The sequence below is a fragment of the Planococcus citri genome, chromosome 3 (genome assembly GCF_950023065.1).
Source record: "Planococcus citri chromosome 3, ihPlaCitr1.1, whole genome shotgun sequence".
In the NCBI taxonomy this organism is placed as follows: domain Eukaryota; kingdom Metazoa; phylum Arthropoda; class Insecta; order Hemiptera; family Pseudococcidae; genus Planococcus; species Planococcus citri.
The window spans coordinates 6,084,682-6,105,201 of record NC_088679.1 but is presented as its reverse complement, the minus strand read 5'-3'; the positions used below and the strand labels follow the sequence as shown (position 1 = coordinate 6,105,201).

Below are 20,520 nucleotides of genomic sequence, written 5' to 3'. Positions count from 1 at the left end.
TTGATTTATGGGTGTTTTTTTTTTTTTCATTTTTTATTACAGGTGAGTATTTTTTGGTACCTACGTTTTGATGTGCTTTTTTTATTTTTTTCTGTTAGGTACTTATGGTCTAATAATAATAATAATTGAAAAAAAATGATGAAAAAAAAAAGGTAAAATCTTACGAGCGTCATTAGTTTTACATTAATGTGGGGTAAAAGCATCAGACTGCTTTATGTCATTTGGGGACAAATCGTAATCGTAACACGAGCTCTCTATGTCCTGTGTACCTACATACCAACATATTATAGGCACGTGATATTACACCTATAAAATGTATAACGTCAAGAGCCCTTTCTACCCGAACATCTGCGAATTTTCTTTCTGTTTTCTTGTGTCTTATACATATAGCAAAGTTGTGTGTGGTTTGTTTGTGTAATAAGTGGAAAAGTGACTTGATAGGCTTAACTCGTTCAATAAGGATTAAAAATCGCGCACGTACAACTTGTAACACGTATCACAAGGTATCATTGACAACCCCATTACAGTTAAATGTTTGCTTCTCACCTCGTATATACTTACCCACACCTAAAATGTGGGGTTTTATTAAACATCTTTCTCACCTTATAACACTGTATAATGCAAAAGTGTATTAGTAGGGACACTAAAGTGACAATTTTCAAAAGGGAACCAGAAATGTATAGAATTTTCGCGATATTCCCTCAAAAGGGAACCATTTCCTGACACCGAAACCATCATCAAATTATTGAGATCGAATTGCAAAACCGATTCGGCGATTCCAAAAGTTGTGAAAATTGAGCACCTTCGTTATATCTAGTAAATAAGATGGTGGTTTCGAGCTCGGAAAATGGTCCCCTTTCGAGGAAAAATCGCGAAAAAAATTTTCGGTTCCACTTTTTGGCAATTTTGAAACTACAAACTGACTCAGTGCCCCTATATAGTAGATAAGTAGACATAGTTATACGTATAGAAAAGAAGAACAAGGTGAACCCAAACAGACACCTTTCAAGTGTCGTCTTCTTTACAGTGACACCTTAAATAGGTATGCCAAGTATACACATACTATGCAGGTATACTTAATAGATATCAGTATATCGGTGTCATGTTTGGTCGCATTTTCGCCATAATTAATATTTCGTTAATTTAACTAACTATAAAACAATATATACACCGACATACGAAACTCGACGTGGCGTATAATCGATGACGAATTCTCGGTTCAAAATACACGTCTAGAAATCTGTACCTAGATGCTTGGCAAGCGGTTACGATATGTCGTCGTACGTCAAAATATCAAATCTCGTCGAGGAAATGTTGGGATTGCGTTTTCATTAGCAAAAAGGAGAACGAGATATGAAACTGAAATTCGTCTGTACGAGTAGGTTAGACGAACACCTTTGATAAAGTGAGTTGTGTGCTGAAGTGTCTTATATACTCGTAGGTAGGTATGTGATATTTCAAAATGATGTTGATACAGGCGAATTTATGTTGTATCTATTTCTATTACTCGAGTAGGTAGGTATGTTATTTTGTGTACAAATAGGTACAACGTTTGTCAACTTGTGCCACCAAAATATTCATATCCCTTCTTGTATGTTCGTGAATGACGTAGTGATGGAAATCGACTCGGAAGCGTGGAGTCAAAATCTCTCCTGATGAATTATGTTTGGAAGTTTAGGTATGTTTTCATTTCATTAGTTTGGTTTTGATTTTATACGACTTCGCAATTCAAAACTATAAGTACAAGTTCAGGAATACTCAGTTGGGTCTAGGAGAAAATCAAAAGGAGATGACCTTTTTTTAGGTACCTATTGAAAAAAAAAATTAGGTAGGTAGTTATAATAATTTTTATTTGTAACTTTCAGAGGGAAATGGACTTTTATTATAGGGAGAAACTTGTGGAAAAATTTTGTTTCAAAAGCAACTTATTTTCGACCCTAATTTTTGAAAAAAAATTGCTTTAGATGAGGTAGAGGGTGAGAATCATCTCCGGGAGGCCCTCATTTTTGGCGCTGAGCCCTCATTGGCTCTCGACGGCATTGCGATCAGGTCTGAACAGATCTAATCTGATCAAAACTGATCTGATCAAAGAATCAAAGTAGATCAGAGAATGTCTGCATCTGATCAAAAATCAGATCAAACCGGCCTAATCAGACCTGTTTAGATCCGATCTGGTTTCCTTTTTTAGATCTGATCACATCAGAGCAGATCTGATCCCACGAAAATTCTGATCTGATTAGATTCCTAAAAGGGAACACAATTACCACGGTCCAAAAGTTCGCAGCTTTCGAATTGGTAACAAGTGGATCTGTTTTCAAACGAATTGTTTACGTGAAAATTGATTCAATTCTGAGTGAACTGTTCGTGAGAGTATTAATTGATTTAACGGAATAATTCATGAACGAATTGATTAATTTTTAGAAAGAACCATTCGCGAACGAATTAATCAATTCTTCAATTCATGAATCAATTCGTTCGCGAATGATTCATCACAAATTATTCAATTCGTTCGCGAATGATTCACTAAAAATTATTCAATTCGTTCGCGAATGATTCACCAAATAATTCAATTCGTTCGCGAATGATTCAACAAAAATTATTCAAATCGTTCGCGAATGATTAACCAGAAATTATTCAATTTATTCGCTAATGATTCACCAAAAATTATTCAATTCGTTCGCGAATGATTTACCAAAAATTATTCAATTCGTTCGCGAATGATTAACCAAAAATTATTCAATTCGTTCGCGAATGATTCACCCACTATTAAATAATTCGTTCGCGAGTGATTCACCAACTATTAATTCATTCGTTCACGAATGGTTCATTAAAAAATTCAATTCGTTCACGAATGATTCATCAAAAATTATTCAATTCATTTGCGAATGATTCACTAAAAAATTCAATTCGTTTGCGAATAATTTACTAAAAATTATTTAATTCATTCACAAATGATTTACCAAAAATTATTCAATCCGTTCGCGAATGATTCACCACAAATTATTCAATTCGTTCGCGAATGATTCACTAACAATTATTCAATTTGTTCGTGAATGATTCACTAAAAATTATTCAATTTGTTCGCGAATGATTCACAACAAATTATTCAATTCGTTCGCGAATGATTCACTAAAAATTATTCAATTTGTTCGCGAATGATTCACCAAATAATTCACTTCGTTCGCGAATGATTTACCAAAAATCATTTAATTCGTTCGCGAATGATTTACCAAAAATTATTCAATTCGTTCGCGAATGACTCACCAAAAATTATTCAATTCGTTCACGAATGATTCATCAAAAATTATTCAATTCGTTCGCGAATGATTCACCAAATAATTCACTTCGTTCGCGAATGATTTACCAAAAATTATTCAATTCGTTCGCGAATGATTCATCAAAAATTATTCAATTCGTTCGCGAATGATTCATCAAAAATTATTCAATTCGTTCGCGAATGATTCATCAAAAATTATTCAATTCGTTCGCGAATGATTCATCAAAAATTATTCAATTCGTTCGCGAATGATTTACTAAAAATTATTCAATTCATTCAAGAATGATTCACCAAAAATTATTCAATTCGTTCACGAATGATTCATCAAAAATTATTCAATTCGTTCGCGAATGATTCACCAAATAATTCACTTCGTTCGCGAATGATTTACCAAAAATTATTCAATTCATTCGCGAATGATTCATCAAAAATTATTCAATTCGTTCGCGAATGATTCACTGAAAAATTCAATTCGTTCGCGAATGATTTACTAAAAATTATTCAATTCATTCAAGAATGATTTACCAAACATTATTCAACCCGTTCATTCGCGAATGATTCACCAAAAATTATTCAATTCGTTCGCGAATGATTCACTCAAAAATTGAATTCGTTCGCGAATGATTCACTCAAAAATTGAATTCGTTCGCGAATGATTTACTAAAAATTATTTAATTTGTTCACGAATGATTTACTAAAAATTATTTAATTCGTTCGCGAATGATTCACCAAGTATTGATTAATTCGTTCGCGAGTGATTCACCAACTATTAATCAATTCGTTCGCGAGTGATTCACCTAGAAATTAATTAATTTTTCCAATCGCAATCGGTTGTGAGTGATTCGATTCGATTCGATTCACTTCGCTTGAAAACAAATCAATTCCTATACAATCAGTTTCACAAAAACCGAATCAATCGTAAATTAATTGATCCGTTTGCGTTTGCGAATGATTCGTCATGAAATCAATAAAATTTAATCACCTATCGTTCGTAAATGATTCGATTCGATTATAAACAGATCAATTGCTATACAAATGTTTCAAAAAAAAAAGTGACTCAATTTGTTCGTAAAAGTTGAAGAAAAAGTGGTCTTCTCACGCTGAATTCGTGAGTGTTTTTTTTTAAATCCAATTTGGTCATATTTGGATCTGATCGGAACTTACAAGAAAACCTCACCATTGTACAATCATCAGTTTGATCCGATTTTTTTTTTAAAGCAAAGCGACCTCTATGCAAGTAGTCCACCACAAAATTTATAACCCACCAATCATAAAACTATTGGGTTTCAGGGCTCCAAAGGTTTCAACATTTCGATTTTCAGTTAATTTCACAATCAATCACTAAGGGACCATCTTGTAAGTCGATGCAATACAATTTTCTTTAGAAATAAGTAAAGTTCATTCATTTTGAAAAATAAATCTCGAGTCCCAAAAAATGAGCTTTTAGAGATAATAATGTCCTTTTAAAAGAATGAAAATCAGGCTGAAAATCAACTTGGATATTACCTTACGAGTCACGACAAGCATATAATATTTTTTTTTTAATTGAGAACGGGCTTTAAAAAATGTTTAATGCAGTTTAGAAAATCTTCCAAATTCAGACCATTTAATTTTTTTTTTCAAATTTAAGAAAAATACCAAATGCTGAAAATTAAATTTCGAAAAAACCACACATCCATAATCAAAACGTCAGGCAACACGATTCCTCAAACCGAAAAACTTCCCGAGCCACCGAAATTCCACCTTCACAACACTTTGAAAATTTACAAACACGAAAAATGAACCACCTTGTATGTGCATCGTTTTAATGATATCTTTCTTCTTTTCCAAGCACATAACAAATCTTTCCACCACTAACACGTTACCAGACCCAATTACAGATTTTTTTGTTTTCCAAGAGGTCACGGTGATATACCTATACGAATAGTTATAAAAAATGACCAAAATATTTCCATAAAAACGTTTCGCAGCGTTTAGGAAAAAAATAATAATTTATGAATCAAACGTATTCCGCTTCCCTGTGCAAGTTCTCTTGTTATGTCTGTATCTCTATATTCATGAAAATTAGGGAGCGCACCCTGTCTCTGTGATTCACTTTCTACCCCTTATATAACGTATCACCGGGAGGTAATATAACAATGCGAATTGACTCGCGAATTAAAATAAAAGAGGGGATTTTTTTCCTATTTGGCTGACTCAATCATAAAACGAAAGAATTCACTGCACACCTTTGTAGAATCTTTTTTTTTTCGTTTTTTTTTTCGCATACTACGTGGTACTCGTGTGCTCGTACGTATTTTGTACGGTAGCGTAATTTGTTTCCTTGAATATTTTCTGATAGGCAACTCATGTACCTGTACGAATCTTCTGGTAGTTGACGATGAGGAATAAACGATTCAAGATGAAAATGGACTGATTGTTCGTACGTGAATGCAAAATTCTCAATTGGCCAAATATTATGGAATTTCAATACCGGATGATACTTTATTAAACATACTTATTGAACAGCCACGATGTAATAATTTCTCGAGAACACTACACAATTGCGCACACTTCTCTATGGGTTTATGAAAAACAAACGCACGATATCTTTCTCGCTCCCCTTTTAAAACGCCGAAACGAAACGAATAATGTAACGAGCTCAACCAGTCGTAAATTTTTCCAAATCTCATCTAGTGTTACGTCATTTGCAGCAGCACTTGCGGTAATCACTAGTTGAACGTGTACTCCCCAGCGATCCCATTAAAAAAAAATCATTTGACGTCACAAACATGGCCGATAGGTACCTTTTTAGCTCCACCGTACATCTCTCGTCGATAAAACCAACGTTGAATTAAAATTCTACTCGTAACGTCAGCCCGTAAAAATTATCCCTTTTTCGAGGAAAAATAAAGAAGAGAAACAGAAAGCGGCGAAGAAGAAAAAAAAAGAAGAAAAAGAAACACATCTCGAAAATCTCATCTTCTTAAATTTACAATTAGTTTAATAATTTTAGTTACCCAGCCGAGCAAGTTCCTTTGTTTCACAATCTTATTTCGGCTCTCGGCGAAATAATTCGATTCTCCGGGATGTTTCCGTAATTAAAAAACCTAGCTACGCCGGCGAGCCGAGCTCTTAATTTTTACATAAGAATTATCATTATTGCGCTAAAAGGACCAACCAAATTAACTCGTCCGAGTTCATAAAAAAACCAAAAGGCTATTATTTCATCGGAGCCGGCTTCTTTTTCGCAGTAATGTGTATAGTTTTCCCTTTTTAGTTTTTTTTCTCTTCTCTTCGTATAGCTCTATATTTCCAGCATTTGGGATTTATTTCGTGTTCAACATTTTTAATTGTATCGTACCTCTATCTTTCGCAGTTGGCTTTTTTTTTCACTTTCAAATTCTTCTTCTCTTCGTTTCTTTTATTTAGGGGTTTTTAATTTACGCTCTACACGTTAGTAGGTATAGTAGCGAAAATAAGGCCGCGAGTATCTAATGTAATTTGATGAAAAAATCAAGACCGAAAGAGATTTTCCTTTTTTGTAATTTTTGTTTCGTGTGTGTCGCAGCGCGAACTTAATTTCTGAGAAATATCTCTCCGAAAATGCGCGGAATCTTGGCCGGAATTTAAAAAATTAAATTATCGTCTGAAATCGCAAAGTGTTTTAATTTTTTCCTTTTTTATTGCTTGGTATTCGAGTTTTTTCTTCTATTCGAGATACCTTTCATAATTAGTAAATTATATGTATAGAGGGTGTCTTTGAGTAGAAGTGTGAATCTTTTTATCCAGAAAGTATGCAATACTTTTCATGTAGGTGGGATCTTTCAACTTCCGGCTATATGAACGATGGTGATCATAAAGGTAGATACCTAGTTTTATTGTCAGAATTACTTTTTCTCCCCTTGGGTAAGAAAACAATTCCCTATTTTTTTATTATTTTTTTCCCTATCTGCATGCAAACAAAAAGTGATGCTATATATGTAGTAGCCCCAAGTTCAAAAAAATCAAATTTTTTAAAAATTCAAATGATCAAAAATCTTGGTTATTGCGACCAAATTTTATTAAACAATCCCTTTTTCAAGGAAAAACTCTCCACGCCCCCTCAAACCATGTTGGCTCCCCATAAAAGAGCCTCCAAGTTAAAAAATCGAAAAAAATGAAAATAAATCGAAATCAGGTGGAAATTTTTGAAAATATTTCATTTCCAAATTAGAATTGTTCAACCCAAGGTTTTTTCTGTTATTTTTTTTGAAAAAAGAGACTTATTGGAAATTTTGACAAAACGAGCCTTTTTTACAGTTTTTACAAAAACGTGGTAGGGTAAAGTTGCCCAAATCGTACCACTTTTTAGTTTTTTCAACCTGGACTGCGCTCTGATTATTTTTTGGAAACCATTCATGCACCAAATTGCACCTTGGTCTTTCACCTACCTTTGAGCGCAAAAACGAAAATTGCATCTCAAATAGCAACGGCGCTATTTGAATCCGCGCAAAGGTCTCAAAAAGGTACGATTTAGGGACCTAGTTGCTCAAATTGTACCACCAGTTTCTCAAATCGTATCCATGCATGAATGAAATTTATAGAAATAAAGCTCTGTGACCTCCCACCACCTCAAAATAAAATTTTAATTTTCCCTATGTGGCCATGTAATGTTTCCCCCACCCTTTGACCTTCATTCCTTCATCTGATCCACTTTTTACAATGCCTCTAAAATGTCAAAGAAAGGTGGCATTGGGTATTTCGTCGGTTTCCAATACAAGGGTTCTATGTCCATATTTTTTTCCCCCAGGTTTTGAACGTTTCGGGTACGGTTATAGTAGGTCTTTGAGTAGGTACTCATCAAAAAAATAAAAAATGTGGTTTGACAAACAACTTTTTTTATTTTTTTGATGAGTACCTACTCAAAGACCTACTATAACCGTACCTGAAACGTTCAAAACCTGGGGGAAAAAAACATGGACATAGAACCCTTGTATTGGAAACCGACGATTTCATATTGGCAGCAGCAGTTGTTCAAACCAATTTTATTTTCACCATATTCCTCCAAAGAGCCCTCCATATTGTCCGCAGACCATATTCCATATTTTTTCTTCTCAACGTTTGATGACATTACATATCTGTATTGAAATCATGGTACGATTTGAGCAACCATCAACAAGTACAATTTGAGCAACTCACATTTTTCAACATCAATCTTCTCTCACTCAGGTTGATGATGATGAAATTTTTTGTGAATATCTCTAAATGTAGGTAATACTACATACTTTTGCGAGGATTAAATGTAACTTAGCTTTTCAAAATAGTTTAGTTGCAATTACCTTACATAACAGGTCAGTTTTTTCAATGGAAGATGCAATTTTTCTAAAAAAAACGTTAATTCAATGTGCCCGATATTGGTATCAGGGACCTTGAAAATGTAAGCTAGTAACATATTTTATCGGTAGAAAGTGCTATTTAAGGATAGTTTTTGCAATAGAGGAGGTGGTACAATTTGGGTGCCGGCACAATTTCGGCAACCTTACCCTATAGTGAGATCTGGCATTACTGGGTATAGTAAATAATTATGATAACTTTCTAAGATGAAATAGGCCAAGAAATATTCACTAGGTGGTGAATATTTACCTCTTGTCCCAGACTCCCTTGAAATGGAAGAGTTCAGATATTACCAACTCACAATATACCATTCTTAGTTCTTCTCTGAATAAGAACACATTTCAACGCCTTTCAATGCAATTTTATTAAAGATATAGGTACCTACCAAGTATAGAGATACGTATGAGAGGCGTTTCGCGATACGGGCCCTTGTGGTGATTTGACGTTTTTTTTCTAATTGGTGATTCCGGCTTACTTTTTCATGAGAAATTGAATGGTGCAATCAGATTTCACCTATCTCATCAACTTCTTGTTTTGAAAATTATTTGAACATGAATACTCAAAAACTCACATTTCTGGGAAATCAAAAACAAAGGTTATGTTTGTTTTTGATTTGAAAAAAAAATGTGGATGGAACAATTATTTTTGTTGTTACTAGAGCTGAAAACGGTTACACTACCCGCTAACTGGTATCTGGTGAAAATACCGGCTAAATCTGCTAGTGGCGGGTATCGAGTTGATTTGGGTGTAGATAGTAGCATATAGCAAGCAGTCTGCGCACGCACCCCAAAACTTGATAATGTGTAAGTGGGAGGAGTTACGCTTCGACACATGTCGTTTGTATGTGTGATTGACATTTGACAGTGTCTGATGACAATGATGACATCATGCCAGTACACCGGCAACACATTCAACTCCCTACAAGTTAAGTATAATGTGAACTGGTGTGAAATTTTTTCAACTTGCTAGGAGCTACTAGCAAGAAGCGAGAATTTACAGTACGGGTATAGTATGTAGTTACCCGCTGTCAGCGAGTATCATTTTCAGCTCTAGTTGTTACCTATGTAAAATTTCATGGCAAATCTGAATTTCTCTGTATTTTGTTGCAGGGTAGTCTGTAATGTATGTGTAAGTTTGGCTGTTCACCACAAGGTCCCTTTTCTAAATCATGGATATCAGGTGATCATGAATGAATTTTGTCTAAATTTCCCATCCAACCTATGAGCAAGACAACACTGCACCCAAAAATTTTAAAAAAATAAAAAATCGAAGCAATTCGATGTTTTCTCTCTCCTGAAAAAATTGAAATACCACCACAAGGGACCTAATCGCAAACCCCCTCTCATATAAAATAATTACAAGATTATTCTAATGTCATGTGAGCTATGGCTCGCATGATGATGACACGTGTCAATAAATCATACACTAACAAATATGACAAGTATTTATTAGGTGTGAAAACTACATACTTAAGACTACATAAAACATGGTATAATTATGTCTTTCTACAGAAAGGTTAAAATATGTATTGTCTATACATCCACTAATAATGTACATACTAGGTGTATTTTATCCTATTTACTGACACTGTAAACTTTTCTGTCTCTTTCTGATGCACATTCACTCATAGTAGGTGCGACGACAGGAATGTATTACACGAGGTACGATATAAAAACAAGAAATACTCCTGATGTCCGGATTAAATGGGGGTGTATTCAAAAGAACCATGATTAATAAGCAAAATTATTACCTAACATGTTAGAAAAACACAAATTAACCATGCTAAAAGTGGATTAAACAGAAAAAGAAGGACATGAGCAGAAGCTCATGCGCTTACACATCTATGTTTTTAAGGCAGACCCTACAGTCATTAGCAGGGATCCTATGATCTTCAAGGTTATAGATCCTACTATCTTTAAGGAGGTTACCACGTTACCATACTTCCAGTATAATGTATAGAAAGCATGCGTAGAAGTATCCATACAGATTTTATAGGTGACAAAAAAGCAAGATTTTTTGAAAACATTGACCAAAAAAAGGACGGTTTTGTGGCAATTTTGGCAAAAGAAAGTTTTGCAAAAAAATTAGGGCTTTTTGAAGGTCTTGGCAGAAAATTTTGACCATTTGTAAATCTTGGTAAAAAACCATGACATTTTTCTGACAATTTTGAAAATGAATAAGTACATTGAAAAAAAGGTAGGACTTATTGAACATTTTTTGCATTAAAATTTGCGGTTTTGTGACAATTGATGGTAAAAAATTAGGACCTTTTCAAAGATTTTTGCCAAGAGTTAGCACTCACTATATTTTGACAACTAAACCAAAAAACCAAAACATTTTGAAAATGTTGGTACGAATTTGGGATTTTTTGACAATTTATGCCAAAAAAATCAGTTCCTGCGTTTGAATATTTTCGCAAAAAAAAAAAATGACAACCATTAACTTTGATAAATTGACAATTTTGATAAAAAAAAAGAACAAGTCATTTTGATAATTCTCTCGTACAAGTCACATTATGATCTTTCTTTAGGTTTCTCTATATATCTCTACAATAAAATTATGTGTTAGGCTACTAGACATAGATAGGTAAAAGTAAAGGTCAGGGTATCTCCACTACGGATTTATCAAAATGTGGAAATAACTCGCCATCGCCGGTGAAATCGCATTTAGTGAAGATAAAGATGGTAAACAAGTGCGAGTATTATGAAACCATGTCAGGTTTTTTACGTATTTTCGAGAATTATTTTTAATTTTATTGAAAATATCACGCTCGCCCTTTTGATTTTTGTCGGAATGTAAATTTAAACGTGTTCGGCAAAGATTACACCTTCCACAGGTCAGTGATAGGTCATTGCTATGTTAAAACAATGCGGCATCAGTATAAGTAGATTTATCTATTATTTAAGAAAACAACGTCGAAAAGTTGGATCTGATTATTTGTTGTTGTTTTTTTTTTAAATAATATAATACTCGTATTATTACTGATCTAAATATTCTCGGAATTGTGTGTAGATAACAGACCAGGTTATCGTTTAACGTGAGAAAAAATTGACAAATAAGCCAGTAGGTAGATAGATTTTATTTTAAAAATGTAAAAACGGACTTAGTTGGAATTTTTTCAAAAAAACGAAAATTTTTAGTAATTTTTGGGAAAAAGCGAAACTTTTTAGCAATTTATCGGAAAAAGTGAGATTTTTTTGGCAATTTTTAGCATTTCTTGGTAAAAAAGCAGGATCTTTTCAGCAATTTGGTGAAAAGCGAGAAGTTTTGTCAATTTTGACAAAAAGCCAGGGTATCTAACAGATTTTTTCACACGAAAATCTTTTCCTACTTTTTCACCATCTTTTATTACAACCATTTTGAAAAACATTTTCAAACAATCCCCCCCTCCCACAACTTTTTTCAATCTTTTTAGTATCATTCGGAGAGTTTCTTTTTTGAACAGTAATGTGATATTTTTAAATTTCAAAGCAATCAAGAACGCCGAACGAAGTGAGGTAAAAAAAAACTTTCCAGAATTCACAAAAATTCAAAAAACAAATTCCAACTCAACAAAATTATTTTTGGTGTCAGAAGTTGATTTTGTTGGCACTGGCATATTTCAAATTTGAAAATTATATTTTTGCAACTTTCAAATTCTAGACAATAAAAGAAAATTGACCTCAGCGAAGCGAAGAGAAAAGTTTTTGAACCCATAGGTCCGATTGAAGCGCTGGCAATATAGTTTAAAAATCTTTCAAGATCATTTTTGATGTGAAAAATTCATTTTATTCACCTGTGACATTTTTCAAATTGGAACAATAATTTTTTAGAAATTTAAATTCTGGAATAGAAAAAAAAATTACCTGACAATGAGCAAAGCGAGGCAGAAATTTTGGAAAATGTGGGATTCGAGAAGTAAAACGGCGTTATTTTCATGAAAAAAAACAGTTTTTCGGCTATCTTTGATATTTTTGAAAGCTGAGCCCGAAAATTCTATTGCTTGTTGAGATAGATATCTCCCTTGTAAACTTTTCAGTTCAAAAAAAAAAAAAATGTTCAAGAAATTATTTTGTAATAATTTTCAAAATTTTTGTTTTGGAGCATTTAGATCATTTTCAGTAAGTAAGTTCCGTCCTTCAAAGAAACTAAAAATAACTTTCAACGATGGATTTGACTAAAATTGAAGTTTCATTAAGATTGAAAATTGAAATCGTGTTCCACGCATCACGATATTACACAAATTATTGAGCTCTAGAACGATCTGTGCTCCAGTGACACGATTTCTAACCAAAAGTAACCCACTCTATAAGATACCTGAACGCAGCTAAGCCTCAAAGGTGGAAAATTACGACTTCATATAGCGAAGGTATCTGGCTGAAATGAAATTTGATACCGAAGGGATTTTTTTTTGCGCACGAGGATCTGTCTTGCTCAGAGTTTAGTAGATATATGGAGTAATGAAAGAGCGCAAACTAAACACGCACTAAAAGGCGGTTTATTTACCTTTGGGTAATTCAAGTTGACTATAAAGTTTCCTTACGAGCGGCTCGATATTTTCATGCTTTTAATTGGATAGTTAATCATTATCTGTTTTAGTTGAAAGTTTGACGGAAAACGTGGGACTTTATGAAGTAAACTTCAACCTGGCTCCGGAGTTTTGTACCTTATTTCCTGCCGCTCTATGCTGTGCTGTTCTGTGGCGAAGGCACGGGACACCGCTGCGGCGTCCTCGTGTTTTAATATATCGCGTTTCCTTTGCACAAGCACAAGCGTTTTGTCAGATTTCTCAGCCAAATACTAAAGTATATACATCTGTAGGTATTCTCTATTGGCTCATTGCGGCTGGTTGAAATTTTGGTCTAGATTTGTTGCTATTAGCGTTATTTTGGTAATTTAACTGAGAGATGATATCTTTATTACCTAGGTAGGTACCTATATGAAAATTGTGAAATTGGCAAAAGTTATAGCATTCGACAAAAAGTTTTCGTTTTTGGTTTTGAAATTCAACATTTTTTCAGTTGTACGAGTATAACTTAAATTAACATTCTGTATAAGTATTTTAAATGTATAAATTTTTGAACATGTGTAAAATTCAGAGCTCAAGCATTGCTAAATGCTAATAGAAAAGCTACACAACTGTTTTCAAGCTCATCCATGCTTTCAATAATTTTTAAGCAAAAACTTCAAACAAACATTACCTACTTAATAACGAATTGAATTACTACAAAATCCACAACAAATACGATTTAAATCTCAACATGAAATCAATGATAATCGTATGAGAAATAAAGCAAAACTTTCATCATTACTGTCTTTGTTTAATTTTTTGAAATGTCACAGCCATATCGAATTTCGCTTTCAGCTATTTCAAGTTCCATCAACTAACTTTTGTTTATCTTTCTTTGGCTTTACCACGCCACTTAGATGGCTTTTGGCTACTTTTGACTTGGAATTTTAATTGAAGTTTCCATTGTGAAAGACTCGATCGCTGTATTCAAAGTAAACGGTGCGGTGAATAATACCTAGTCCAAAACCAAGACCAAGATTGCTACCTAATGAAAAGTAGAAGTAAAAAATACGTACATTACTGTGCAATAAAATGTTACAGAGTGGTCAACTTTCATCATCTTTTTGCCAAACCAAACAAAATCGAAAGAACCTGCAAAATGTTTAAGAATGGGATTAACGATTGAAAAATGTGAGAAAAATAATACAATAATCCCCACAATGAAAAAAAAAAAAAAAAAAAAAAAACTAAGTTACCTATGTACAATAAAATGAATTAAACTGAAATACGAGACCACAATATTGGTAAAAAATTACAAAATTCGGAGAAAATTGCTCGAAAATCTATCAGAATACCTACCATGAAAATGATTAGATGAATAAAAGTTGATACGTAAAAAAATAATTTCAAAAGCAAAATAAAATTATTTAAAATGCATCGTAAGAGACAAAAAAATCGTTAAAAGTTGACAAAAAAAATTAATCAAAAATGAAATCTCTTTCTCTCTCAAAAACACAAATAACAACAAAAATTGTACAATTATCAAAAAAACGAAGAAAATCGCCAAATTACTAATGAAATTTGAGTAGAGGTAACTAAAATTGAACAAAAGTCAACAAAACTGCAGAAAACATCGTCAAAACTCATCAAAATGTTACATTAAGAATCGAAAAAGCTTAAAAATCGATAAGGCATTCTCAGAAGATACTTGATTGCGTCAAAATGCAATAGAATCACCTCATGAGTACCTAATAATTTTTCAACTATAGCTAAAGTTGTTTTTAAAAAGATACAAAATTGAACGTGTGCGTTTAAAAAATCACCATGAGAGTTAAGTATGATTTTCCATTTAGCTAATGTCCTTTTTCAAAAACTATCAAAATAAGCATAGCACGTGAATTTGTAAAACCACCATGAGAGTTATAATTCTCCTTCTACTTAACGCTGTTTCTCAAAAAATACCCTAATAAGCACAGCATGTAAGAAACCACCTTATGTGTTCTATTTCTTCATTTAGTTAACGTGGTTTTTCAAAAAATATCAAAATAAGCGCAATATCTGAATTTGAAAAACCACCATAAGAGTTATGATTCTCCATCTAGTTAATGTTGTTTATCAAAAAATACCCTAATAAACACATCATGTCAGAAACCACTTTATCTGCTTGGTTTCTTCATTAAGATAACGTGGTTTTACAAAAAATGCCCAACATTATGTAAATTTAAGAAACCACCTAATGTGTTCTGTTTCTCCATCTAGTCAACGTTGTTTTTCAAAAAATGCCTAAATCAGGCCCGTAGCCAGAATCTAGCTGTAGCTGGGGCAGCACTTTTTGAGGCTCAAACATCTGTGAAACACACCCCCCTTTAAACCCCCCCCCCCCTTCATCAATCTGTTATTTCAAAACAAATGAACAGAATGAGTGTGTATACTTCAGAAAAAGATTATACATAATGCACAATGCTGGGTTTGAGTCTAACACAGATGTAATCGGCGCGATTTACTGTGAAACTCTTGTAATAATTCTTTGGCTGTGACTGTTTCTGTTTAAATTTTTTCATAAGGTAAAATAGTCAAATTTAACTCGTGTCCAAACAACATTAAAAAAATATACGAGTATTATTAAAATTTTTAAAGAAATGTTAAGCCAAAAAACGCTCTTTTCACCTGAAAAAACTTTACTTCTCAAACCAAACATTTGCCCTCGCTCAGAGTTCATACTTGGTCACTTTTTAAGAAGTCAAGTTACTAAATTGGATTACTTTTTCAATAAGTAACTTTGGTTTTCCAAATTATTATTATTTTTTTTTAATTTCAAAAATTCAATTTTTGCATTTATCTTGATGAGAAAAAAAATGCTAGTAATATCCATAAGTGAATAATTTGAGAAAGTTGACCTACTTATACAATACATGCAATTTGATCCCCAAAAATAGCTCAAAATCTCACCTTTTGTCAACATTTCCAAAAATACCCTCGTTTCTTGCCAAAAATTGTTACGTTTTGGTAAAAAAAATTCAAGAAATATCCATTTCCCTTTCTAAAAATTACCTAAAAATTCCGCTTTTTTGCTTTAAAAAAATGTCAATGACCAAGATTTCTCCCATTTTCAAATGAAGGTTGCGAAAAAAATATTCATTTTTTTGGGCAATGATTGCCAAAAATTCGTGCTTTTCCTCAAAAATAGTCAATCTTGCTTTTTGCTTAAAATTGTCAAAATTCTCGGTTTTTCGCAAAAAATTATAAAAATTTTCATTTTTTCCTAAATATTGTCCATTAAGTCTTCCTATTGCTGAAAATTTTAGCTTTTTCGTAGTGTAAAAGTCTCAATTTTTTATGTAAAATTGCCAAAAATTGCACAAAGTGAAAATCTCACTTTTTGAAAAAAATTGCAAAAAGATGTACAGGATTTCTTATTCTCACAAATTACTAATTTTTGCTCAAATTATCAAATTTTTGATTTAAAATTTAGTGAACCCATCGAGCGAGCCATTGTGCAATCGAATGCAATTCATGCTAGTGTAGCCATTTCATGAACGTAAAAATAATTTTACATTGTTGAGTTTTTGGTTTTTTGTACTTTCTGATTTTTTTTCCTGATTTTGCTGGTCAGGGCAAAAGTGTTTTTTTTTTTTGGATTTTGCTACCTGTGGCAAACAGCCTTTCTAGCCGGGGCAAATGCCCCGGCCCCGGCTGACCCTACGCTGGCTATGGGCCTGGCCTAAATAAGCACATTATGTTAATTTAAGAAACCACCTTATGTGTTCTGTTTTTTCATTTAGTTAACGTGGTTTTTCAAAAAAATACATGAATAAGTGCAATATCTAAATTTGAAAAACCACCATATGAGTTATGATTCTCCATCTAGTTGATCTTGTTTTTCAAAAAGTACTCAAATAAGGACATCATGTAAGATACCACTTTATGTGTGCTGTTTCTTCATTTAGTTAAGGTTGTTTTTCAAAAAATACCCAAATAGGAACATTAGTGTAATCTAAGAGATCACCTTATGTGTTCTGTTTCTTTATTTAGTTGTTCTGTTTCTCCATCTAGTTGACGTGGTTTTTCAAAAAATACCTGAATAAGCGCAATATCTAAATTTGAAAAACCACCATATGAGTTATGATTCTCCATCTAGTTAACAATGTTTTTCAAAAAATACTCAAATAAGCACATCATATAAGAAACCACCTTATGTGTTCCGTTAATTCTTCATTTTAGTTAACGTGGTTTTACAAAAAATGCCCAAATAAGCACGAGATGTTAATTTAGTGGTACAAAAAGTTTTGGGAGGCACACAACAAAAAATATCCACAAGAAACGCCAGCAGCACAAATCTCACCTGCTGAAATTCCTTTCTCAATTTTTGGCAAATTTTTTGAAATTTCTTTGGCTTTTTTTGGTGAGAAATTCAGCATTTGATAAAATAAATGTAAAAGGCTGAAATTAGATACTGTACGTCTTACTTCTCGAGTCGATTGGTTATGGTTTCCAATCGTTCTGGACCCATTGGCGAATTTTCACCCATAACAGTTTTTGGGAAAATGCTGCAAGGGTCAAAATGGAAATGAATTCTCGAAAAAATCTTATGAAATTTTTTCAATTTTTTGAAAGAGGCAATAATGACTAACCATTTGGCACCACTGCGTTCCAAAATATTTCCTCACAGTTGCAAGAACGATATCTCTCAATATTTCAGCATAGGGTATAAATGATATCCGCGAAGAAAACATTTTCAAAACACGAGTTTATTCAAAAATGAGCAATTTGCAAATTTTTAAACGCTCAGTAGAATCTGAAAAGTACGTGGTAATTGGATTTTGACAGCAATAATGGCATAGATCGACGCAAAATCTCAAATGCTTTCGTTTGGAACTGGGTCATTTTTCTCAAAACAGGTCTAGTAGCGACAGGAGCGAAAAAAAAATCACGATTTTTTCGGCGAAGGGACATTTCTCCCCTCCAGGGCGCCTCCGGAGCTAAAAAATTTACAAATTTTCCAGAAATCGATGGATGAACTTCAGCTGCTATAATTCACGGTAGGGTGCATTTTGAGGGTTTCTTTCAATTCCCTTTTTTGCCTGGCCAAAATTTTCGTGGTGGTTGCAATACTCAATTTATCGCCAATTCCATATGGGTCTAATGAAATTGTAAAGTGCTCAACTGTGAAGTTTTCGTGATAAATTGAGATGATTTTGATTAAAAATAACATTCCTTAATTGAATATTTTCAAGTCCAATACAAGCTGCCTATCCTAAAGAATTCCATAATACCTTAAGTTACACGAGTTGTACTCGACATTTCCTCCTTCACAGGACACTCGTCCACTTCGCAAGTATACCACACCAACACCTTCAATACGCACACCTATACTTATCTTTAATGTAAAAATTCACGAATAAATTTTCGTTATTTTTTGACATTCGCTGTAAAAAAAGATCACGTGTACCTGTGCTTTTCGTCCACCTATATAAATTCAATATCGAAGACGCCACATCGCTTTTAAACTTTCACCTAAGTTTCGGATCATTTTTTATTCGATTTCGATACGGCGCGATACACGAATAAGTAATACTACGCCCCAAAAAAAAGAAAAAAAAAGGTGAAAAGAGATAATAAAGCGGTTAAAAATATCATTTCAATTTTTGTCGAAACCGTCGGCAAAAAAACTCTAAGAAATAAAGTGGGAAAAAGAAAATCACCCTATAGCCAGATGCTCGAAAGCTGCCATTCGCTGGTACGGGAGCGACTGCGAAGTGTAATGTTTTTCAACACCTCACACCTCACGTCTCACGTTTGCTGTGAAGCCAAAAACTTCACAAATATGACGGTCGAAAGTTGTTTGAACTTTATAAAAACTTTGAAAATATATTACAGCGAGTTTATCACGAATTTCAGCCAATGTAACAGATAAAAAGTAAATTAAATTATGTGAAATGGCTATAGATATAAAACTCGACGCTTGACGCTGGCTGAGTGCCAACATCGCGGCCGCGGGCCGCTCCACGTCGTCGAGGTTATATAGCAATTTCCTAAAACAATTATTTCAGTTCCGTTATCGAAATGGAGTAGAAATTCGTCGCGAACACTGAACAGTGAACAGCGAGTTAACGAGGGTGAATTGTAGTATTATATGTATAATTACGCTAACGCGAATACCAACACCCGAATCTTTTACACAGTTACGTGTACACATATTTCCAACTCCAACAACACACACAGTGTAGAGCGTGTGCTTTTCAGTTTTCTGCCTTCTCTGCCTCACTCTGTAGCGTGTTAGCGAGTGTGGTCGTCAACCCCGAAATTACTTTTCCCCAACATTTTCCGTCGCAAGTTTACAAACCCCTTTTACACTCACTCTGTCGATGTCGCGGTCGTATCGCAACCAAAACTCTGACTGACATAGTTTTCTGCTGTGTGTCTTTTTTTTTTTACCTACATTGTACTATATACCTATACTATACTTATACGAAAATATGATGTGTATTATATTATGTTGTTCATGCTTTATATGTACATTGGTATACGTACTCGTATATTGTATTAATCGTAATCTCGACTCGAACCGTCGTTCTCTAATCTTCTACGTTTTTTTTCTCTCTCTCTTTTGTTTCCAGTTGATATGAGAGGATTATGCAAAACGCAATTTATGCAAAGCATATACCAACAGATCGACGGAGCCGTTCTTATATCGAAAAACGAACGCAATTTGGATTGCGTGGTTACGTTCCAAACTTTGACCGTATTGCAGAGGTTCATGTTGCGGTTCGATCGGCTCAAAATCGATTGTAACGATCACTTGTATATATACGACGTGGCGAATGCTGTCGGCCCTTATAAAGTGAGTTTTCCAAATTGATATAATTATTTTTTTTCAATAGCTTAGGTAATCATTGTAAATATCTCGCTTACAAACGAAGGTCCTTCCATGTTGTAGTTCGAGGGATTCATTTTATTCGCATTTTCGTTGCTCAATTTGAAAAAAAAAGGTTTAGGTTTTTTAACCACAGAATCAACATAAAGTCATTTCGTTTAATAAAATAATTATTCTTCATTATTCGACTCGACTTTTTGAAATCACCGAAAGGTTACTCTGCACCACCGTTGTCTAAATTAAAAACAAGAAACAAACATTTAAATTCTAGGTCACTTTTTCTGAAAAAAAAAAAAAAAAAAATATGGTCCCAAAAGTACAGTTTTTTTCATTCTAATCGAGAGTGACGTCCAAAATTCGTTGCGTTAAAATATGACCCAAAAAGAAGGTTTCCTAAGTGGCAGCTTTTCAGTTGCATCCTACCAGGTTTCAGAGCACTTTTTTAAAGAAAAATTTGGACCCAAAAAAATACCTTTTTTCTCAATTGTGTCAAAAGTGGTGCCAAAATCCGCTGATAACAAGGTT

The 20,520-nt window shown here is 33.5% G+C and overlaps 1 protein-coding gene across 2 annotated transcripts in view; it reads left to right on the top strand.

Annotated features, from left to right (window-relative positions):
* loaf (lost and found) overlaps positions 1–20,520 on the top strand; it is a 46,318-nt gene that overhangs the window by 7,146 nt on the left and 18,652 nt on the right. For both annotated transcript variants that reach the window (XM_065354513.1, XM_065354514.1), the window contains exon 2: positions 19,739–19,962. In XM_065354513.1, coding sequence (XP_065210585.1) covers positions 19,739–19,962 — 224 coding nt within the window. The remainder of the gene's footprint in view (positions 1–19,738; positions 19,963–20,520) is intronic.